Raw genomic sequence first — 24655 nt, 5'->3', positions numbered from 1 at the left:
CTTAGGCATAAGATGGACTATAATAAAATTAGTAAAATTAATTTCAAATATATATATATAAATTTATATATTGAAAAAAATAATGAATTGAAAAAAAGTCCTCCCCGGCGGGGAATTGAACCCCGGTCTCCCGCGTGACAGGCGGGGATACTAACCACTATACTACCGAGGATTACGTGTGCTGAAGTTTTTATTAATATTTATCTTTACACGACACAGCAACACCTGTTTACATTGGCATTGACTGAAATCGAAATGTTTGTGCAACAGATGTGCATTTCTACAGTCCACCGACATCTAGATACTGCGGTTTGTGACATATCGGTCTGTGAGTCACCACAAACGCAGTTCTTTATTTGCGCATGATTGACTGCGTTCCACACTGTTAGGTACTGGTGCACCTAACCTCACGGAGAAGAGATCTCGATCGAGAGACTGGGGCAGATCGACTCGATCTTTGTGATCGGTATGTGCCAATGAAATGTCATCGTTCTCTTTGATTACTGCTTGAAATATAGGTGTTAAATTTATAATAGTTGCTGCAATTTGTTTGCTGCTTCCTGAGGGTGATCGTTCACATTTCGACTCAGCAATTCTCATTGTGTGAAGGGGAATAATAATTATAGGAGGAGCAGCGGAATTTGGTGGTAAGATTTTACGGCCAAGGCGGTGCCCTAACGGCTAGTAGAAATAAAGCCTGCTGATTATTGATGAATCACTGAGTGCGAGAAATGGCCAGGTCACAACAATTGCGTGATTGTTACATACACAAATTTAACTTTTTGGACTAAAATCACTGTAGCCGACGAAAATTAATAATCAAAAAATTGAAGAACACAGTCTATACCTCTTGTGACAGTGATTTTATCTCCACACTCCCAAAATTATTACTTCTTAATGCATGCCTCAGATAATGTTAAAAAATATACAGACAATTAGGTGTGAATGCTTTTGGAATTTTGCAAGTAGCACATTCTAGAAAGCATGCAGTCGATCGACTGCATGTGCCAGCAATCTGATTATAGATAGCTTACTCCGGAGATTTCATTTTCTTTCTTCAGAGGTATTTGCAGGAAAGATTGAAAGCTATATAAAATTATAAAAGCTAAAGGAAATGTGAAGGATGCACACAAACACATGAAAATAAACATGGCCACACACATGCAGTGACTAAACTAATTTAATAATTACAAATAAAATTACTCATTTGAGAAACATATTTATTATTTCAAACACATCGCCATTAGAATACCACATTTTAGCACTGACTAGTGGATAAAATGCAGGGGCCTCAAAGATAGCATAAAAGTAACTTCTTTTGTTTTTTATAGCTGTCTTCAACATAATTTGGCATAAAAAGACATAAATGTTGTACAAAAATTGAAATGATGTAAACATCGTATAATGTAGCATTATCAAGACATACAACTGACAAAAAATAATAAGCAATATCTCAAAATATATTATTGTAAATGTCACCTATATTAAAATTTTTATTACATGCTTTAATTTGTCTTCAGGCTGCTAAAAAGCATTGTGTGCAATACCAAATATGTACAGACCATCAATATTAGTTACAAATAAAAGTCTTATATAAAAGCCAGCTAATGATATTAGCAGCTATGCCTAACAAATCTGATTATTGCCATAAACAAAAGATGAAAAATAACAGGATAAAAATATAAATAAATAAAATAAAAAAGCAATGCAAAATTTGTAAGATTAGATATTGAAAGCTGCATGTATATATTTATGGTAAATCAATATGCCCAAAAGGCTTCAAACAACAAAGTAATGAGTATATTTCATGAAACATTTTGACTACTACACTATTAGTAACATCAAACAATATGATAACAAAATATTCTGAGTGAATAACTTCGTGCAGAAAGTGGATGCACAATATTGCTTTAAACAGCTCTCGAATTGCTCACTCTCTCTCACACACTTAGAAAAACAACCCCCCCCAAAAAAAAACAAACAAAACAAAACAAAAAACAAAACAACAACTATAACACTCAAGATGCAGAGCTACATATAATAGTCTGTGATATCAGTGGCAATAGAGTAAACACACCAACATAACTTTAATTGCTATTTTGTGAATTTGTGCATTGGATATAAACAATTATAAAAAGCTTCTAGTAAAATATTTTCTTTTGAACATTTCAGTCCAAAAGAAGATCCAGGCTGCAGAAAGGATGGCCTAGCACTCCTTAAATTAATTTGTTTTTAGTATTCACGGCATAGCATAGGTAACTGTTTCATTCAAAATATTCATGGATTTTTGTCGCACTTCACCTACATCATTAATTTTTTTCATTGGCTTCTGTATTATATTTCATTCACACAGCTCAGTGTAAATGAGTATTGAGACAAATAAAGTACATATCAGCTGAGTTTGCCAGAATTGAAAACTAATCCTTAGAAAAAAAATAGATATTTTATCCAAAATGTTACACACTTGTTTCAGGAAGAAAACATTAAAGTGCCTCATACATCTCAAAATATAAATACATTTTATTCTGAGCTAAGTTATACAAGTAATATAGAGATGGTTCAGAATCAGAATTCAGGTTTCAGTGAAGGTTCTTCTTTGTAATATCATTTGTGCAACTGCATATGGAAAGGGATAAATGGGTGCAGATATTGTAGATAAACAAAAATCTGACATTAGATCATTACTACAAGAGATCACAGCATCTCATGACTTTGACATACGTGCTCGAACAAGGAGGAGGATGAAGGACAGCGTACGGAAAGCTGCCATCAGTGCAAACAACAGTCCAAGATTCAGCCAGTCATTATCCTGAAGTAAAAAGAGACAATATTCTTACTAGCCTACAGACCTACAGGAATAAAATGGTAAATCACATTTTATGTTCACAGACTGAGATTTTGCTACCTAATAGCTGTAAAAAAAACCATGATTTTTTTTTCATATGTAACCAAAACCGCTCTCTCTCTTTTACACACACATACACATATATTTTTAAGGAGACAAGAAAGTTCTGTATGCAGCAAACATACCATCATGTAGTTACACATGTAACACATTAAATACACTGACAATGGCAATTTCTTTTATTTGGTAGACTTGTGCTCATAACCGATCTTGGGAGAGTGGGCAATGGAATCAAGTACAAAATACATAAACAATGTGCACTTAAATAATACATAAATGTAGTTACAACATACATTAATTTGTCATTAACAATACCAGTAATTTGCAAATCATTTGTTCTACCTGAACTGTAGTGCTTTATAGAGAAAGTAGGCAACATTTTGGATTAATTTTAGACAGTTACAAATAAAATGGATAAATGAAACTAAGAAGGATACACAGAATTTTTCAGGAATGTAAGCTGTTGTAGATCTTTGTATTTTGGACACATAAACACAAAATGTAACTCTTTAGTGCTAAGTACTTACTTAATTGACATTAAACATTTTGCAATTAGAAATTCATTTATAAGGTTTAGGCTAGGAGTTACAAACATAAACTACTACAAGCAGCGTTACAGCAATTTATCTACTGCCTTGTTAAAATGCCCCCATTGCAATTGTGAAGAAACTTACACATTAAAGAGGGTATATAGAAGCCTGCTTAAACACTTCCAGTTATCATTAGAGTTAAATGATGTGTGAGGATTGATAAAAGGACAGCAGAGTTGAGAATAAAATTAAAACAGCTTACAATTAATATTTTAATTCATATAATATATTGCTTCAACAACCACAGTAAGGTGTACTTACAGCATTAAAACTAAGGTAGCTTAGAACATCACTTCCTGTGAGATACAAGCACCTGTTGGGGGCTGGTGAGGGAACTGTTGTGTTAGTGTCACATTCTGGACAAAAGAAAATGTCAAAGTTAAAGTAACTGCAAGTGAAAGGAGCACCTGCTTAAACTAAAGACAACTGCCGTGAAGTCTTCTTGGGTAACTATAACCGCATACATACATCTGTGGCAGACCTAAATGCCAAAGTGGGAGATAACACTAACAGGAAACTCATCATGGGAAGACATGGCATCAGCACCTGCAATGAAAATGGGGAGCTCTTCACAGACTTCTGTGCTTTCAATGACCACATGACAGGAGGCACTTTGTTTCCACACAGAAATATACATAAGACAACTTGGACTTCCCCTGATGGCCAGATGGAAAACCAGATTAACCATATAACAGTTACTCAAAAGAGGAGGAGCCTCCAAGATGTCCGAGTGAGAAGAGGTGCAGATGTTGCTTCAGACCACCAGCTCCTAGTAGCAGTCTTCAAGATTAAGCTGAAGTTCTTCATGGCAGATGACATCAGTCTCCTATCTCATTGGCAGCATCATGCACAAACCAAACTGAGCGAGCTAGTAGAGAAGACTGGCTTAAAGGTCAATAGAAAGAAGTCTGAAGTGATGAGATCTAACAACAAGAAGGAACTCCCAATCCACCTTCAAGGAGAGAATATCCTGGAAACTGATCACTTTGTGTATCTGGGGAAGCATTGTCAAAAAGAATGGTGGAGGGGACGATGACATCAAAAGCCACATCAACAAGGCCAGGCATGTTTTCAATAGCCTACGCCCCATCTGGAACTCCCAAGCATTATCCTTCCACAGTAAGATCTGCATCTTCAACATCAATGTGAAAGCAGCCCTAATGTATGGTTCTGAAACCTGGAGAGTGACAAACACCATCAACAAAAGGTCCAGACCTTTACCAACCGATGCATATGCCATATTCTTGGAATAAGATGGCCTGAAAAGATCTCCAACAGTAGCCTGTGGAAAAGAACCCTCTAGAATGCCACTAGCCAAGGCATCAAAAAGTGCAAATAGGGCTGGATAGGACATACACTGCGCAAACCAGCTGACACCATTTCCAGGCAGGCACTTGACTGGAACCCTCAGGAGAAGAAGAGAGTTGGGAGACCAAAGCAATCTTGGAAAAGAACAGTAGAGAGAGAGAGGCAAATGATGTTGGAACCACATGAGCCCAACTGAGGGGGGCTGCCCAAAACCGGGTCCACTGGCGGGGTGTTGCAGCCCTATGCTCCTCAAGGAGCAACAAGGAATAAACTAAACATACAACATCGGTGTATTCCCCCATCCATTATCCCCACTAAACAGATATTTCAACAGTCATGTCCAGTAACAATCCTCAACTCTTATTTTTCAAAAGAACTATAATATGCATTTCTTTATATTATTTAACTGTATTTCTGCTTATACATCTTACCTATCTGGTTCACGTTTTCCCACTGGTTGACTGCAAGGACTTCGTTTGCATACTTGAACCAGGACAGGTATTTTAACCAGATGAAGTACACAGGTACTGAACTGTTTATGCAAACAGCAAAATATATAACAGTTTGACATTGAGAAATTTCCTGAGATGGCGGCCATATCTTAACAATATTTCATGCTGATAAAGTTCACTGGCCCAAGATCATTTTGCCTGTCATATTGCTCCATAGCCTGAGTCAAATCATCCCAGCTATGCCTATTTTGTCCGAGCATTGAAAAGTCCAATTGTCCCAGGCCCAAAAGATGAATGGATTTTCAAAGAGAGTCACAGCTCCATGGCATCACAGGTGTTGCTTACTATTGATGGTGATTATCTTTGACACCTTGGCAGGTCAGTAATATGGGGTTCACGGGTAGTTGGCCACCTGACTGCATAAGGATGAAAGTCTTTCACGCCATCACAATGTGGGCTTGCTAAATGACAGAGATGGCTAAAAGACTATCCGAGTAGCGATGTCTCTAAGATGAGTCTCCAACTAAATAATAACAAACGACTGGCAAAATAAACTCTAGACTAAATTGACAGCCAGCATTAAGAGTATATTTGTCACCTTTTGAGCTGGGACAGTTTACAATGCAGCATGACTATAAAATAATAATAATAATAATAATTATCATGAAGATTTATATAGCAGATTTTTTAACATTTTATTTTGAAGTGGATTTCACAACTGACGACAGTGGTGTTGGTGCACTGCCATAATATGTGCCTCAAGCTAAATAAGTACTTGAACAGCAACACCTCTGAATATAATAATAATAGGCAAAAAAAGTCAAAATACAAGTTAACAATAAAATGATAGCAAAATCTTTCATTTCAAAGATTTTTTTATAGAGAAAAATCAAGCCATTTATTTCGCCTTTGTAAGATATGATCTCTGCATATGCACTGGCTAGCGGCCATTTTTGTTGAGTAAAATGGTGGCTAAACTTATTAACATGGCTTCGTTTAAAATAGCATCTGAACTTGCGTATCTTTATTGTTCAAACAACATAAGGATCTTTTGGTAATGTTTGATGTTAATAGGTACTTGTGTTATCGGTGATTGATTCATCTTTCAGGCCTGGAATGATTTGACTTTTCAGTGCTGGGACAAAATTACCAGGGATGAAATGGACATAGGTGGGATGATTTGACTCAGGCTGTGGGGTGATAGGACTGAAGCAAAATGACTGGCCCATTGATAAAGAACTTAAACATCACACCATTTCAAAAAAAAATTTCAGAGTATGTTCATGGCTACGTATTCCTAGTACTGTGCAGACCCTAGCTCAGGAATTATCATCCTTTTTGAGGGGCTAGGCTGTTGTTTATATCAGTATTCAAACAGAAAAATGGGATGTAGTTCACTTCAAGTGATTGCAGTGTCCCTAAATCATTTATTGTAATAGAGAAACTAACTCATTATTTAGAAAGAATCCCCCAAACATCATGAATGGAATCAAAAGTGGTGGAGCAACAGCAAGTGCAATGTTGACATCTCCAGCCAGGGTTGAAATGACATAGCCTGCAACATCAGATGAAACAAAGATGTCTGAAAGTGGATTTCAAGTGTATCATGATAAAACCACAAAACAAGACCAGGTTTACACGTAGTGAGGATGTGTTTAAAGGTTCTAGCTGATTTGTATGAAATAAAAATACAAGCACAAAAAGAGGGTTCATGCAGGTTGAACAGAAAGAAATTCCAGACATTTTTCAGACCGTTCACATTTTCCAGACCTACTTTGGAATTGGTATCTGTTACCAATGTAAAAATGATCCATGACTGTTACAAACGTTTTCCTCATACATTGCAGTGATAGCTGAAGGCATGCCAGTTTGATATCTATGTGGTGCAGTGAGCTTAACCCAGTTGACCCAGCTGCTGACAATGGGTACCTGACTTCACAGAGGGTTGGGGAAGGTAAGGCAGTGAGAGGGAGGAGATCTGAGTGTGGGGAGACAAGCCCTTGAAATTCCCATGCCGTCTGAAGCTTTAAAAACTTTAAATTTTCCATGACTTTTTTAGACACTTCAGCTCCATGAAACTAGTAATTAATAACCAACCCCTCAGTCATGATCTAAAATATAAATGATACAAAAAATGCAATCACAAACACTAATAAAGCAGAAACTCCCAGAAAGTGGGTCAAGTTAAATTTTCTCCAAGTACTGCAATTCACATATTTACTGGCTTACCAAATGACACAGCAACATTGGAAAGAAGGACAACTACCCCAGCAGCAATAAGAAAAGCCTCACCGGATTCATACAGACCTGAAGGAGGAGAAAAAAGTCATTAAAATCCATCAGATCTGAAATAGCTTGAAGCTGTTACCAAATTTGTTGGATTTAGTTTATTGCAAGATTCTTCCTCCTCAAAAATGAGTAATTATCTTTATTCTATTCATTAGGTCATGAAGTAATGATATTCTTAGCATGTCTAAATTCCTACATTAACACTTGAATTATGCCTAATGGCCATAATTATCAGCTCTGAAGTTCTTGTTTCTTTGACAATTGCATATTGCATGTCTATGTTATATTAACATTTAATTATTATTACTGTTATCTGTTCTGTTTCTTGAAAAGCCCTAAAACTGCTGAAAATCTAATTCATTATGGTCTGTAACTCCAGGCATAGAAGCATTTTAAGAATAGGCCACATAAATTTATTATTTAAAATATTATTAGTATATAATTGCACAATCATTATCTCTAGACCATCAGGAAATCACAGAATATATAGAATGGAGATAAGCGTAGTTTGCCATGATCTACACATCTTCATCATTTTAGTGATTACCATGGACAAATTTTCTGCACCGTGGCAGTTTGGAATATCACATTATTCAGAGTTTTAATGTTGGTGTACGATAAATGTCTTTACAATCAAAATTTTGGGGAATGAAATCTGCACACTTTTCTTGTTGAAAGTCATATGTGTGAAACAATATATATATATAAGAACAAGCAACTCTGTCTAGAAGTTGATGGTCATTTTGATCAGTAAGAGTACTATTATTAGCATCCACATAGATCACAAATGGTATAAATTTCTTTTTATCTACTTTGGAGATTGATGTGTAGGAATAAAATACATGACATTTACAAGCTTTAAAAAATTGTGAAAACACAATCCCTATAAAGAGCAAATATAACCTAGGACAATTTTATGTTTGCTAAATAACAATACAGATTTAATAATTCCTCTGGAAATTACGGAAAGAAGAGAGTAAATGAAAATCTGTCTGGAAAGATAGTTTACTAACTTATTAAACTCTAGATTACTTTTCAGAGAGTTAATGGAAGAGATCATTAGCTGAATTAGAATAAGTAATCTTACCCATCATCCAGTAGTCAATAGATATCAAAATCATAGGAAGAAGAAGAAATGTAGGTAGCTTAAGAAAAACAAACAAACAATTTTCAATGAGTAAATAAACTACTGCATGGAAATTAGAAGTACGATTATATTAAAAAAAGAGGCTGGAAATGTTGCATTTTGCTGTTTTTGAGTCTAACAGATTAAGCTGCACCATCTAGAAATTAATAATGCATTTAGGTCTTGCTTACCTCTGCCAAGTTTTTGGCGAGGTAATAGACATCCGTTCTGTAGAGGCCTGACCCATACTCTCTCAGAAATATGGGCATCTCATTTGGGAATGACTGCATGAATAAAAGAAAAAGTTTAAGGGTATAGGTGATAAAAATGAGTACACCGATATGCAAATGCATACAGGTATGTACCTGCACATGTACACACACACACAAAATATGCGCAAGCAACACACACTCCCATTTCCCTTTCTTCTTGTATCTGCCCTTAATTTACACTCAACATTTAATATACAAATTCATAAATAAAGAACCCATAAATACTTACATTAACAACAGCAAACAAACTGGTAAATGATGCATTGGTGATTAAAAGAAAGATGGCACCATTGATGTTCATGACACCTCTCTGGTCATACTTTATTCGCAGATATATCAAGCCAAGAATGACTGCTACAAACTGAAACCAGTAATTGTATATATATATATCCTTGAAATGCAGTTTGAAGGCAAAGAGAAACATATATACATCTTATCTTTCACCAATACAGTACACAACAATCATGTATTCACTCGTCCACCCACCTATACTTGCACAGACGAATACAAAGAAACTCTGAAGCACACCAAAAAATACCCACTCGAAAAGAAGCTAAGAAACTTTTTTTTTATATGAGTTACAAACCTACATTCAATTCCCTTTTACTTTTATATTAAACACAATCTAACACCATTTTCATTAAAAAAAATTTCCAGGTCCTAAATCCTGGATGATGTCATTTAAGGTACAAGCCTGCCATCTACATGGCATTTTTTAATTTCTCTAAAGGCATATATGGGCTTATACTTGAAGAATAATACAGAAGTGCTTACCATGGTTTGTATCACACGCACACGAAAGAGCATTGTATTTCGGATGAGAGAGAGCCAGCTTCGCCACAAGATGCAAAAAAACTGACGAACCCAGCTGGCTTCATACCTTTAGGAAAAAAGGGAACACAAAATCCTGAGTTTATGTAGAATAGATTCTGCTGAAAAGTAAATGGCTCCTTCTCTGGACCTATGACTTGTTCATGGTTACTAGCTTTCAATTTTAAATGCATAAGAGATCATTAAGACTTACTATTTAAAACATGAAATCAACTTGTGAGAGTCTTAAGAAGGCAAAAGTTGCTTCCCCTCATATGATGACCTTTGAGAAGAAAATAAATGGAAAATAGACATATTGTTTGAATGTGGTGCAGCAATACTGACCTAACACTACCACTATGTTCCAGGAATCAAAATTTGCTTACCTTGATGTGTTGCTAAAGGCACTGTTTATCTATATCAGAAAAGAAATATAAAAACAAAATAGAAATAGAACTAAAAGTGAAAAAGAAACTGTAGGATACTTAACCCACACTGTGCATTTGTCAAGCTGTGAAAATCACATGTTCAGTTATCATGCTCATCTCCTCTGGCAAAATTACATAATGGAGTCCAATTCTTTTCAAGAGATCTTGATTTTTTATACATTATTTAAAGCTGATAAACATTACCTAACTTGCTCATCCCAACAATGAAGAAATAGAAAAGGAAGAAAAATAACTATTGATTTTGTTATCATGATAGTCTTTGAGAATCTTATTATATGATACAGAATTATGGTTGGTTTCAGTCAGTCAGTTGTCCTTGACAGGCACCTGTTGTTGGAGGGATCACATGGATAGATGCGGCAGCAGACAGGGCATGCCACTCTTGCCTATTGTGGGCAATAGTGAGCAGGTCCTGTACAGGACGTCCAGTCCAGTCTTTGACGTTTGTAAGCCAGTTCTTTCTTTGGCCTCCACGGCCTTGTGCACCCTCCAAGGTACCTTGGAGGATAGTCTTCGACAAGGTGCCATGATGGGTCACATGGCCAGAAAAGATCGGCTTAGGTTGCTTGACTGTTGAAAATAGAGGTTGCTGGTGCTCAATGAGTGTGGCAATCTTGTTTTGTACAAAGTCGTTGGTTCTATGTCCTTTGTTGCTGTTCACTTATTATACAATCTTTACATTCCAAACTCACCAACTCATCTCTTGTTGCATGTGATGAAATTCTTTGGATATCCCCTCTGATTTGGTAGGCCTCTTTAGTGTCCGTGAAAGCATCACAAATTGCCTGCAAGTAATAGGGCTTGTTAATTGTCTGTCTTTTAAATCACTTGGCTTCTCTGAAGCCTAAAGATTTCCCCATCTGAGGCAAACGTCTTCATATTTCAATTATGCTGATACACCTGTACTAAATAAGTTAAATACTACCTTTCCAAGATTTGCTGAAAAATAAACATTAAACTGATTTTCTTAAGTTTTAATCTACAGCTAATTTGAAGTTTGAATAACAAGCACATCTAACAATTTATTTTAAAATGATGATCTTTAATAATTGTTATTGTCCCCAAAAGGTTATCCATACTACATTCTTTCACATGGAATTCCCATTCAACCAATGCACACACATGTACCAAACACTGAACACATATTGAAGGATGATCTAAGTAATACACACATGAACTTTCTGGCGACATTCTTCCTCTCTGCCTGGCACAATGGCTAGTGTCATGATGTAAAAGTCTGCAGGGTTAAAATTTGTTGGGCAAATGTAGTTCAACCTGCATATATCAGATAAATGTTTCAAGAGCCACAAGATTAAGCTATATTTTTCCCTTTCTGTGTTTATTGATGCCTCTAATATGTAAAAAAGGTGCAACATTTACTTTCAGTTATTTAAAATATGCGATTAATATACATTGTACAAATAATCTAAGTACAAATTGGCATGTCCTCAACTTGCTAAAGAACTATGTGCTAAACAAATATGAAATGACACTTTTCACCTCCTCCTCCTCCACCACCAGCACCACAAGCAGAAGCAGCAGCATTACTTCAAAAACAGTAATAAATTTTAACACACCCATTAAAAAATTCAACAGCTTGCTTGCTGGAACCCATGAATGCAACGCGACCTTCAGCCAACAGAAGAATCCTGAATTGAAAGAACAAGGGAAAAATGTCTTTAGAGTCAACTGCCCAGACAGACGAAATTTTAACATGCAAGTGGATTACTCTGTAGTCTGTACATCTCAAGAAAACAAAAAGAAATTTTATGTGCATATGCAATCAACTTAAATTCTGCAGTGTGTGTGCATGTGCATATGCTTGTTTAAATGTAAGCATACAATACGTGGCCTATATTATGCAGTGAAAATTAGAATTCAGTGTGATTCAGAATTGACTTTTGCTGACATGGCAGATGTGTGCTGTCAAAAAGTTGAGCTTCCTTAATAAGTTCCAGCATAAATTTTTACAGGTTCAGATCTGCTATACACTCATGTACACTCACTGATTAAACATGGCAAAGATTTCAGAAGATGGCTGATGTATTGTGCATAGGATTGTCCTCTTTTTTTCAGCCATGTTCTGCAATGTCTGTACAATGTTCTGGGCCATAAAGGAATCCAGCCCTGATGTAGGTTCATCACAAAATAACAGAGGTGGATTGGTCAGCATCTAAAATATATGAAAATGTGTGAATCCCAGTACTGATAAAAATCATTGTTCAAACATCTGCAGGTGCCTACATGCTATGTCAGAAGCAGTGGCACAACTAAAATACTATTTAGAAGCATTATTTAAATAAATGTACATTTTAAACTTTTTAAAAATTATATCTCTGATATAGAATGTTGCCTAGCAGCCAGTGAGATACCATGGTCCTTACCTCACAAGCAAAAGAAAGCCTCTTTTTTTCACCTCCTGATATTCCTTTTTTGGTCTCTGACAGGCCTATCTGAGTATCTGCACACTTGATGAGACCCATCTGTGAGAAAGAAGGAACAAACACTATTCAACCCAAGAAGTTTTCCAATTAGTGTTGCCTCAAACACTGTGACTAGCATTCTCCTCTAACCAATAAGAATAAAGTACAGCTTTAATAATAAAAAAAAAGGCCAAAACAATACTGCTTATAATAAGCAGGCTGTAAACATAGATTTAGCAGTGATACCATGCAGTAATTTAGGAAGTTTAGACTGAGCTGTTTGGTATAACACTGACTTTCAAACTACAACATACTAAACAAATAATTTCTTAATAATGGTGAGCTAGTTTGCCATACACTGGCCTTGTGTGGCCACTTTTCCACCTGGCTTACTTCATATTGGGGTGAAAATTGTCTCCCCTTCCTGATTCCACCCTCTTTCTCCCTTAGATTATGTCTCAACAAGTAGAAGACCTATAGAAGCCACACAAATGTACCTCTTGAATTACTTCTTCCACTCTCCGAAGTCGGGCTTGCTTATTTATGCTTTTGTCCATCCTCAGCAAAGCCTAAAAGAATAACAAAAAATAGAATGCATGTTTATAAAGACACTAAACAAACAAATATCAATCACAATGATGTTATAATCATAATGTTTAGCATTATAATGCACACTCAATGAATCCTTACCACCTCTCACTCCACTCTATCACCAATCCTCTATCAACATCCTTCATGCAGGCAGTCTCTCTACATGCACCCCACCCTACTGTCTTTGCAGTCTATAAAAAGAAAAGAACAAATTTTACTGTGTACCAGAAATAGCAACATCACCTAGGTCAAAATACATGCTTAACTGTTGAAAGGGCCTATTTAACTCCACTGAATATACTTCTGCATAACATTTTTCTTCATTTATACATTTTTATTCCTCTTCTTAAAATATTTGCTATTGCTTGCATAGGAATACATGCTAACAACGTGAAATAAAATGCATGGCGTTTCCCCCTTTTTGAAGCATTACCCTAAAACAATGTGATACAGGAGATACATAAGGAACAACTAAACAGCTCCAAGCTACTATACTTTCCAAATCAGTCAGAATTACACTCTGAATAGTCCAGGTCCAATGTACTAAGTGACGTCTCACCCTGAAAATGAGTGTCTCACGAACAGTCAAAGTGGTGATAAACAAATCATCCTGCTGAACATAAGCTGAAATGTTGCGAATTGGCATTTCCAACAGCTGTACCATTGACATGGACTCTCCTTGCACCTCATAATCTCTAAGGTTGCGGTTGGTCAGAACATTCATTAAAGTAGACTTTCCTGCACCACTTAAGACAGAAAACAAAAATATGTTATTAAAAATATGCAACAAAACAAGCACCTAAAGAAACTGTTTTTTTAAAACTTTGGCACATAACATCATGCTCTTCCTCAGAGTCAGGTCTCAAGGAAAATACTGAGGTTTTATAGTTAATACCCTCAGTTCCTCAGTGAAAGGCTACTCTGAGGTAAACCCCAAAAGAGACCAAAACCTGCTCCCCAAGCATGTGGATATCCTAATTTAAGATATAGAGAGCAGAAGGAAAGGAGTGTTAGCTCACACTGATCTCATGCTCTAGAGATTGTGAACTACTTACAGTTCATTGCCCCTAAACCATAGCAAACTTTTACCTATTCAAATAAGTGTAAAAGATTGGAACCAAAAAAGTTACCATAGAGAAGATGTATCATAGGCATATTTTTAAAAAAATTTTATTCTTATTTTTTGAATTTAGAAATGTACAGCTTACCTTGCACCCATGATTGCAACAAGAGTGCCTGATTTCACCACACCAGATACTGAAAAGAAAGTAAATATTTCAACGTGTTTTCAAAACATTATCAAAATCAATATATAATTAAAAAATAATGACATAAAAGTTATATGTAATGGTTTGTAAGTAAATTTTATTGCAGTTTATAGAGAGAGACAGGTAAATATTTTACTCTTAAAGGAAAAGGCACTAACTTCACAAACTGATTCAATAACACGCAGCTCATCAATAAACTGAGAGAAACATGGAAAAAAAACATAGGATCAGCTAACTTTTGAGTTTTGAGGTTAAAAAACATATTTGTAATGGTTAGAAACACCTTACTATTTTTGATTATCTGTTTCCGGCCGTTGTCAGTGTTAAGTGGCAACTCTGGCATCGTTGCCTGCTTTTTCTTCTTCTCTTTAACAAAGACATTTACATTCTGCCATGATAGAATAACTGGAATGTGCACATCTGACATGCTGGATCCCCCAAACTGGGACTGGGCAATGTCTGGCTGATAAGAACTATGAGAAGGTCCAGAGGAAGATTTATGGGAACCAAGTAAGGGATCCCTCTCACTGATGTCATCCATAATTCCTGGTGTTGTTGGTATTGGCTACTACACAGGCAGAACCAAAAGATTAAGAAGTTTGTGTAACAACAACAAAAAAGATACTGACACAATTTGCTTTTCACACATGTACACAAGCAAGTTCAGTATGTCAGAGACCTGCTTCTTAAAATGACTGCCAGGCAACTTAAGATTGTGCAAAAACTGGAAATGACAACAATAATGATGATGGTGGTGGGGATGGTGTCTGTCTCCTCTCTCTCATTGCTTTTCCTTCCCCAGCCTTCTATAGAGCCAGGTACTCATTCCTCACAGCTGGGTTGACTGGGAATAGTTTGCTGTGCCAGATATCAAACCATTTACATTTCCAGGTTCACATACCAGTGCTCTAACCACTTGGTTGCTTCTCCCGTAACAGTAAAATACTGCTCATAATGTATCTACCATTAGTAGGAAACTAGCATACATTAGCAGTTAGCAGATTATGGAGATTGCTTTTCTCCCATCATGAATGTATCAATAGGAGATCAAACAAGAATGACTAAAGACAGTTTCAAAGGGAACATTCAGAGTCCAACATATTACAGATGAATTATGTGTTTTATTATTATTTTTTAAAGTCAAGCAAATTCACCCGTAAGTCCTGTAGTTCTTAGCTGATCAGTAAGTACAAATAGGCATGAAACATTTCCCACTCTTGCATGTTTATATAGACACACACTTCCACATGCAGATACACTGACATATCCATGATTACGTTAAATTTCAATGTGTGGAAGACAGATACAAAGAAGCACATACAAAAAATATAGTACACTCCTACATTGTCACACAGAAAACAAGAAATATTATAAACTCTTACTCACATTGTCACACAGAAAACACACAAAACACAATTAGGTAGAAATCAACTGTGCAACTTTTATGTCCTACTATATCTCTACTATAGTCTCTCAACTGCATCATAAGCAGTGTAAATGTGCTCAGTAGAAATCTGAAAGGGACAAGTATTTGAAGATAATAAATACTGTCATTCTTTCTACGTACTCTGCCGGTCTCTGGTAGTGCAAAGGGCAGTATACTATCATTTTACGCGTCTGATGTGTTTGATAACTTTTAGGTACAAAACACTGCACAGGATACTAAGCTACATCAAGCAGTGATAACAATATGTGTTCTTATGTTCTGTACGTGCCGTCCTTTTGATATGGTCATTGGCTTCTGAAATAGCATCATTAACATTGTTACAAAAAAATGTTGATCAAAGGATAAAATTACTTAGATGTTGCTACTGTTTTAGTAATGTCAACTTGTTGAAACTGAGTTTTGGCATCTCATTGCTAATCAGTCAGATATGGTGGCGATTAAAATCACAATTAACCCTTATTCTTGGACTTTTCTTGTGAAATTTTTTTTTGCGATCGCCAACACACCTCCTGAAATGAATACAAAATCAATATGCTATTTTCTTAGGTGATTTTTAGAACAAACGCTTCAAGTGAGCGTGGGAGAGAGAGGTAAGCGTTCTGAATGGGGGCGGTCATTTTCACTCCCGTCAAATCGCGCCAGCATCGATCAGCGACGTCTCTGCATGAAATAATAATCGGCAAAAAACGTCAAAATACAAGTTAACAATAAAATGACGATAACATCTTTTATTTAAACGAAAGTTGAAAGAGAAAAAGCAAGTTTATTCGCCACTATGAGATTCGTTCTCTGCATGTGTATCAACAAGCGGCCATGTTTGTTTAGCAAAATGATGGCTGAATTCATTCTCATGGCTCTGTTTAATAAATCTGAGCTTGCATACCTATATTGTTCGAACAATGTATGACTTTTGGTAATATTTGATGTTAACAGCTACTTGTTTAATCGGTGATCGATTCGTATTTTGGGCTTGGGACGATTTCACTTTTCGGTGTTGGGACGAAATGGACATTTGTGGGGCGATTTGACTTGATGTGAAATGACCGGTGACCTATATATAAACACTGAGTGCATATCTCCAGAGACTATACGTTTTTGTTTCCCTAGTCCTGTAGACAAATATTCCGTTAAGAGTGTAAACTTCAACAAATTAACAAGAAAATAAAAAACAAACATTTGATGCCACTACATTTCTTTTTCTGAAGTGGTCACCAGCTGAAAAGTTTATAAAAGCGCATTAATATAATGTATATATATATAACACACTTGCAAACATTCATGTACAGATCACTGGAATATTTTCATTGAGTTTCAGTTTTTGATTAGTCTGTCACACGCTACTGAATGCCATGAAAAACATTGATCAGTGCTGATCCAAAAGGCCAATTCGGCATTTAAAGCATATTTTCTATGTGCTTTTCCTGCTGAACAGGCATTTCTTTGGTGTGTCTGAGTGACTTTCAAAATGACCAGCATCACCAAACCTGATGTCATCAGGTACTCTACCAATAGCAGGTTAAGAAGGCTGCCATGAAATGGCAGTAGAAGAGGGTGTGCCACATCAGGTACATCTGCCAGTCACAGTACCTGCTCAGGAGAAACCCATCCATCTAGTGCCTGCAGATTTTCCTTTTTTCCTAGCCACTCCATCTAACATCCAGATGATGCTGTATTATACCTTTGCCTCTGCAAGAAGCTGTCACCGTTTCATATTGTTTATATGTCATTCCCCTGATTCGTATCACTGCTGTCTTTGTCTGAAGAAGTTGTACTAAAGTATGACTTTCTTCTTCAAGTCGATTCAGGAGGTCATGGACTGTCATCTATGATGATGATGATGATGATGTCTGTTTGTAATGCAGGTATCCATTCAGAAAATGCTCATTGCGCAAAAAAGCAAAAAAAAACACACAAAAAAAAAAAAAGAAGAAAAAGATAAAGTGAACAAATATATAAAACACCAGAAAAGTAAAAATAAAGACAGAAGTGTTGCTAGGTTGTTTAAGTCTGTCTTAAATAAACAATCTATCAGGGACATCTGGAAAAATGTCTACAGTTAACTAAAAGCAAGAGATTATCATGGTTGCCTTTCACTGTGTGCATGTTACAGTATGTGTTGTACTGTGCACATGTATGTTTTGTACTGTGTGTATGTGTAATGTGCATGAATAGATTTATGGTAGAATCTACATCGTTGTTGATGATTTAGTCTATGTATGATTTAAGGAAAGGGCTATGAGCAAATCTTTTGAAATGCAGTATATACTCTCAGTTCTTGTGTTTGGGTTCCTCTTTGCATTTTTTTACTTGTTTGTATTCATCATAAGTACTGTTGTTTATTCTTTCTTAGTTCATGTGTTATTCGTTTGTTTTCCTGTTCCTCATATGCTGTCCATGTCATGTTAATAGGTGATAAGAGCATGCTCCTTAGGAGTGTGAATGTGCGCTTTACAAATTTTGCATTTATTATTATATAAATCCTCATTATTATTAACTATTAAAATCAAAACTAACCTGGCTTTCACTTCTCTTACAGCTTCAAATAAATCAAAGCAAACATTATCGGACATAGCAGAAAATGGGTTGATGACATGTCATTCCATTGGCATTTTACTGGCCTTGTACAACAGACAATTATTCTGTTTCATAAGCCACCTTTTATGGATTCCAGAATGAACAGAAGTATGATGTTTGTTTCTACAATGTCAGTGTGTGGGTATCTGAACTCATGGATATTTGAACAAGTTTGTTTGTACTTGCAAAAAATTATAACAAAGTATATAGGTCACCCAGGCTGTTGAACTCTACATCTGGGTCATATGTATTTGGGAAAGGCAATATGTGTTATTGCCCCACTGGACATGTGATATAAGATATAAACAACAGCATGATAAACAGTTTATGACTTGCTCTGATATAAGTGCAAATCTAAGAGATTATACTGATAATTTTATTACATTGTTTACAACACTTAATGATCAAAATTGTAAGAAGGCAAGAACAAAAATAATCTCAATATAGACTTTAAAAATATGCAAAATATATGAATATACTCTACTTCTTCAATCATTCTTTATACCTCAAGCTGCTCCAGAAGCTGCTGTACTTGCCGTGCAGTGGGGAGGACAGGCACAGATTTTACATAAGCGTCCCACAGTTGAATGTAGGCAGCTTCTCAAATAAAGTTGAACCGACGCGCCAAGCACTATTTATACCACTTATGTACCAGGCAAGAGGTCGCCTGCACTATATATACTCGATCATCACCGAAATATGTCAATTGAACGCAAATCCGTTATAATGTATTTCCGACCATTTTCAACGATGATAACTTAACAAGGAGTATTTTCTGCTGTGATGATATTGTTACTGCTGGCTGAGATGTTGATTTATCCTCGACCCCATGCCCTTGTTACACAACGAACAGAAAAGCGATCGAGCGGGTGATCGAGAACACGAGTACGTACGTGACCTGTAGGTCATAGTTACCATTTAAAATTTTCGGGATACAGATTGTTTGGCATTTACCTGTTTTTCTCATGAGAAACTATTCGTTAGAGCATCGTCGTTCAAAGCCTGGCGCACACTTATAACCCGTTCCGTATCAGTGAGAAGGGCCGATTCTAGGTCATGTCGCCCTTACCGTTTCGCCCCACAGCAAGTCAAGTCGTCCCAGCTAGGTCCATTTCGTCCCAACACAAAAAAAGTCAAATCGTTCCAAACCCAAAAGACGAATCCATCACATGTGAAACCAGTACATATTAGCATCAAATATTACCCAAAGAGACATATAAAGTTATTCGAACAAAAAAGATAAGCAAACTCAGCTGCCTTTTTTTAAATAGAACTATGCGAATAAGGTTAGTCACCATTTTACTAAACAAAAGAAGGCCGCTTGGCAACGTGCTGCAGAGAACGAATCTTACAAATAAAGTGAATTTTCTCTTTAAACAGTCTTTTAAATTAAAGAGTTTATCATCATTTTATTGTGAACTTATACTTAGGCTTTTTTTTCTTATTGTTATTAAATGCAGAGACTTCGCTGATCGAAGCACATCATACGTACAGTAGTGTATCGACACCATTGTCGACGTCTGTCGTCAAAGCTAAAATCAAATTATCCCATCGAAGGTTATTTTTTTTCCTTTTTAAAGAGGATAGGGCTTTACCATCAGTTTGAAGGTATTATCTTTTGTTAGATTCTGGTTTTTGCGGCATTTTAATTCACAACACCCCTCTTTTACCTGTTATCTACCATTTTCTGTTATTCTTGCTTCTTATGTTGACTTTTACTGTTTAGGATGTTTGTTGTTATTATATAACCCTTTTTTTGTTCCTAAACATTTTAATGTATGATTTCTGTCTCTAGCAGGGAGATAGCATTTGCTGCTGGCATGGCAAAAAACACAGTAATGTACACGACACATTTCCTAAAATGTTTAAACTGATGAAAAAAAATCGCCTTTCTGTTATATGATCACAAAAATATGGAGAGCAGTGCTTAAAAAAAGAAAAAAAAAAAAAAAAAAAAAAAAGAAAGAAATGGCATGCCAATAAGTCCACCAGATCACATTTGATCATATAAAGTCTTCCAAGAACCAGACATTCTTTTTCTAATACAGACACGATGACTACATATTCTGCTTAATACGCTTACCACCCCCACGGGCCCCACTCCCACACGAACATATGGAATATAATAATATTGTTACTAGGATGTCATTACTGCCTCGATACTCTAACCGTAAAAGAACTGTACTCTAAACGGTCTCTGTCCAGTTGCTCAACCTCATATGAATGTCAGTGGTGTGTGTGATGTTGGTGTGAACATTATTATTGTTGATGTAAGTTTGTTTGTTTTTTAAAATATTATATCTATAATTATTACTTGCCTTCTTTTTTCATTTGCTACTATTTTTCATGTTGACATCCTTTAACGCTGAACCTTGCAACGCACTATTTCTTATTTTATTTCTAACCTTTACCTTCGTGACCAGAGCACCGCCCCATGTTCAAATTGCCTACTGGGACAAATAAAGTTTGTCATTGTCATTGTCATTGTCAAAGTCAAGTGATGATCAGGTCTTGTGTAGAGAGAGAGGGGGGATGAAACGGTAACAAATCTGTATTTCAAATAAAATGTATTCCTTGTCACAGTTTGCTGATCAACCGTTACATTCCTTACAGGTTACAGATTCCTTGAACTTGTGTTTGTGTCTGGAACTTTACATCCGTGACATATAACTATTCGAAGGTATGACACAAAAATCTGAGGTTCATATGACAGTCCATACCACAGCTGTGGAGTATTTGTTCATACCACTGTCTTTGCCACACAGTCTGTGGAGAAACGTTCGACTTGTGTGACGTCGCTTGTGGAAGTCTGTGCGTTCTCGCGCTGCGCGAGCTGACTCGTGAGTTTGAGTGGCTCACGACCTTGACAAACTGGCTCACGACTTTGACAAACTGGCTCACGACCTTGACAGACGGGCGCGGATGAGGAGGATCACGAAGGCCAGCAGACGGTATCCTACGAGGAGGGCGAAAAGTAGACCCACGTTCAGTGACATATCGTTCTGAAAAAGAGACCAGAGTTGTTTTAAGGAGATGTGCTGAAACAAAGAGCAGCGAGAGTTGTATTGAGCAAACATCTTTAAAGACAGAGTCATCTTCATCATTATCACCACCACCACCGTCACATCTCACCTTTGAGTAACTCAGATAGGTTAGAACGTCTGTTCCGTTTCTATACAGACATTTATTGGCCATGATGGTACTGTTGCCACTGTCACAGCCTGAAATAAATTAGACACAAAGTGTTTCAGCTTCATTTCCCTTTGGTATATTAAACACAAATAAAACATTAATATGTTTTTGGTATGCAGTCACTGCCTGTATTATGTAAGTGACCTTACCATGAAACTCCGCACATACTATATTCGCTTCATCCTTTTATAAATGTAGAAATACTATTTATTATTCCCGACATTCAGAATATTGGTACACGGGAATACTTGCTAAGTCCAAGGCCAAGAGTTTTATTGATAGTACGTACTTAGGGAATCAACGTTTTTCCATTGGTTCACAACAACCAGCTCATTTGCATACTTAAACCAAGATAGGTACTTCAGCCAGATGAAGTAGACGGGTATAGACCTGTCAAAAATAAAATAAAATGACAACTTCATCTTCATTGTAATCATTTGATCCCATTCCATCCAAAATATTTCTAGTTTCTTGTAAAAACAGCAAACTTTACACAATTATTATTTTATTCTCGTTTGGCAATGCAGACTACAAATGTAGTAAAGAACAATTTTAAATGCAATATTATAGAGGTGAAGTGTACTTCAGAAGAATCTGATGAAAATTGTTATGGTTGGTCATGGGGAACAGAGGGAGACGGTTAGATGTCAAGCTGCGAGAAAGTGACTTACTCATCATTGAGGAAGAAGCCACCGAACAGAAGCAATGGTATCATCATGGGTGGCGCGAGGGCCAAGCCCACGTTGACGTTAGGGGAAACCGTTGAGATGACGTAGCCTACAAAGCAGAAAGTACGACAACACTCCAGTAATTAATTGCAGTAAATAATCAGAAATAATTGCATTAGAGCTTGTAGTGTTCACAGCCTGGCAAAAAAGACAAATAAGTGTAAATAAAAACTGTTTATCACGTGTAAAACATTTGAAATACGACGAAATGACAAAGTTAGAAAAACAGTACATCTTTCGTATCTGGTACTGTCGTCTGCTTCGCTTGGCATGCCCAGCTGCTGATGCGACTTTCGAAAGAGTAACACCGAGTCAAAAACGATTTGCATGCCAATGGGGCTGTCACTGTACCTTTAGAATGATGTCCCTTATTATCACTTACATCTAAGACATTAAGAAAAGCAGCGAAGTACTTCTATAGAACAAAGGCTGGTGAAAGTCTAGGGAATTAGAAAAAGAAGAGATTTTGAGGGTTAGGGAAAGACGGACAGAATAACATTTGTACTTTGAAACAGAAGTTTTTATAAGGAAGACAACGAAATAAAGAAATAACAAATTATCCACTGCTTACTACCCGAAATATTCATGAAACCATCCGAAATTATTACTAGCAAGTGTGCAAAAAGACATTTTATTTGGAAAATGAGGTTTTGTGCCCATGTACAAAAAAGTAAATATTCACCAAAAGAGACAGCAACATTGGCGACGAGGACGATGGCAGCTGCATTGATGATGTATGCCTCTCCTGTTCCATAAAGTCCTAAAGCAGCGAACATGAGAGAATAAGATTAACCTTAGAAACAAACGACAGTCTGTTCTCGCTCAGGATACAACGAGAAAGAAAATGCACGAACATAGCAGCACTGAATGAATATATACAGATAAGCAGAGAGGCAAGAGAAGAGACAAAGTTCGTGGTAACCATAAGAAACCGGAACACACAAAGAACGAGGTAATGATTAAAGGCAGACACAAGCACGGACAAAAGCAGAAATAAAAGACAAAGATTTCGACATGAACAGTAGAAAATGTGAATAAAGTGAATGAATACACGAAGTCAGAAATGTAAGGTTAGGGACTGTCGCAAAAACTTGATGAAAGGAATAGAAACAGATAACAGCAAACAGATAAAGAGAAAGGCATAGATGATAGGGGAGACAGAGACATCGATAAGAGCAGAGGTACAAATAACAACACCAACAGTAGAAAGAACTTTGCATAAGGGGCACATGAATGATGTCATCCTACCCATCATCCAGTAGTCAACGGTGATGTACATCAGTGGAAACACGATAAAGGTTGGTAGCTGATGGGAAAAATATGAAAAGAATGGATTTAGGGTCAGATTATTCTGCATGTCCTTCTTTATGAGAGATTTACTAGACTACCTCTAAAAGAGATATGTTTGCTAAACTGAAAGATACAGTTGCTTTTGGTGTTCAGAAAAGCATCCACAGTAGAAAATGCTTTGGATAATTTTTGGATGATCACTCTTGTCACAACTTCTGTGAATTTTACCCTATTGATGACTAATGTAACCATAAAGACCATGACTATTAAAATGGGAATATGGTAAAGAAATAATACAGTTATGTTTCTAGAACAGATCTATAAAATAGTTTTGTGGCCTTGTTTATGTATACATTTACATAAAATTTACAAATTAAATAAAAACATACCTCTGCCAGAATTTTAGACAGGAAGTAGACATCGACCCTGTACAGTCCGGATCCATATTCTCGAAGGAAGATAGGCACTTCACTCGGAAAGGACTGTGAAACAAATTTCAAGATTTTTAGCAAATGTCTGACCTACCTAAAGCACAAGTATTTAGATATAACTTTGCTGTCAAAGTCTATAAATTATGGTAAATCAAATGTTTTATTTTCTGTAACCCAATTCAAGTAGTTACATCTTAAGAGTTAGTGTCAGAGCTGTAAATGAGGATAATTTATTGTAAAATGATGTATTTAAATCCCGATGTACTGCATGACGAGTACTAATGGCAGCGACAGTATTTTTTCTAAAATATTTACATTTTTAATTTAATGAGAGCTGGGTGTACTTACGTTGACAACAGAGAACATGCTGTTGAACGAGAGGTTTAGGATGAGAACATACATAGCGCCATTAATGTTCATGACTCCTTTCTGGTCGTAAGTAAGTCGTAGGTAGATAAGTCCCAGGGCCACAGCCACGACCTAGAAAACAAATCATCATCATCATCATCG

General features: G+C 36.4%; 2 protein-coding genes and 1 non-coding gene across 9 annotated transcripts in view; all 3 read right to left on the bottom strand.

The window, feature by feature from the left end:
• Positions 1 to 100: 100 nt before the first annotated feature.
• On the bottom strand, positions 101 to 172 carry Trnad-guc. Its single transcript has one exon. It is a non-coding gene; the product is annotated as a tRNA-Asp (tRNA).
• Positions 173 to 1203: 1031 nt separating this feature from the next.
• LOC112564348 (protein white-like) lies at positions 1204 to 19580 on the bottom strand. Of its 7 annotated transcripts, none has more exons than XM_025239129.1 (20): positions 19459 to 19580; positions 14772 to 15051; positions 14424 to 14472; positions 13775 to 13961; positions 13122 to 13193; positions 12586 to 12684; positions 12208 to 12374; positions 11779 to 11850; positions 11374 to 11476; positions 10894 to 10986; positions 10139 to 10167; positions 9717 to 9822; positions 9172 to 9303; positions 8862 to 8954; positions 8632 to 8689; positions 7485 to 7562; positions 6705 to 6810; positions 5235 to 5335; positions 3757 to 3851; positions 1204 to 2809 (listed from the first exon to the last, which is right to left on the bottom strand). In XM_025239129.1, exons 2-20 carry the CDS (start codon positions 15022 to 15024, stop codon positions 2705 to 2707), a joined length of 1998 nt encoding a protein of 665 aa, XP_025094914.1. In that variant the 5' UTR covers positions 15025 to 15051; positions 19459 to 19580; the 3' UTR covers positions 1204 to 2704. The 7 variants fall into 7 exon arrangements, with proteins under 7 accessions (XP_025094914.1, XP_025094922.1, XP_025094876.1 ...); XM_025239137.1 differs by having other exon boundaries at positions 14772 to 15084; positions 19459 to 19567; XM_025239091.1 differs by lacking the exon at positions 19459 to 19580 and adding an exon at positions 19010 to 19148.
• LOC112564344 (protein white-like) overlaps positions 18568 to 24655 on the bottom strand; it is an 18769-nt gene continuing 12681 nt past the window's right edge. Inside the window, exons 13-20 of the mRNA XM_025239078.1 lie at positions 24494 to 24625; positions 24104 to 24196; positions 23673 to 23730; positions 23107 to 23184; positions 22368 to 22473; positions 21986 to 22086; positions 21637 to 21725; positions 18568 to 21506 (exon numbers count right to left, since the gene is read on the bottom strand). Of these exons, the coding sequence (XP_025094863.1) occupies positions 21402 to 21506; positions 21637 to 21725; positions 21986 to 22086; positions 22368 to 22473; positions 23107 to 23184; positions 23673 to 23730; positions 24104 to 24196; positions 24494 to 24625 (762 nt within the window). The 3' untranslated portion in view covers positions 18568 to 21401. The remainder of the gene's footprint in view (positions 21507 to 21636; positions 21726 to 21985; positions 22087 to 22367; positions 22474 to 23106; positions 23185 to 23672; positions 23731 to 24103; positions 24197 to 24493; positions 24626 to 24655) is intronic.

Source organism: Pomacea canaliculata, linkage group LG1 (genome assembly GCF_003073045.1).
Source record: "Pomacea canaliculata isolate SZHN2017 linkage group LG1, ASM307304v1, whole genome shotgun sequence".
In the NCBI taxonomy this organism is placed as follows: Eukaryota; Metazoa; Mollusca; class Gastropoda; order Architaenioglossa; family Ampullariidae; genus Pomacea; species Pomacea canaliculata.
Note: the sequence above shows the minus strand (reverse complement) of the source record. Positions and strands in the feature narration are given on the sequence as shown.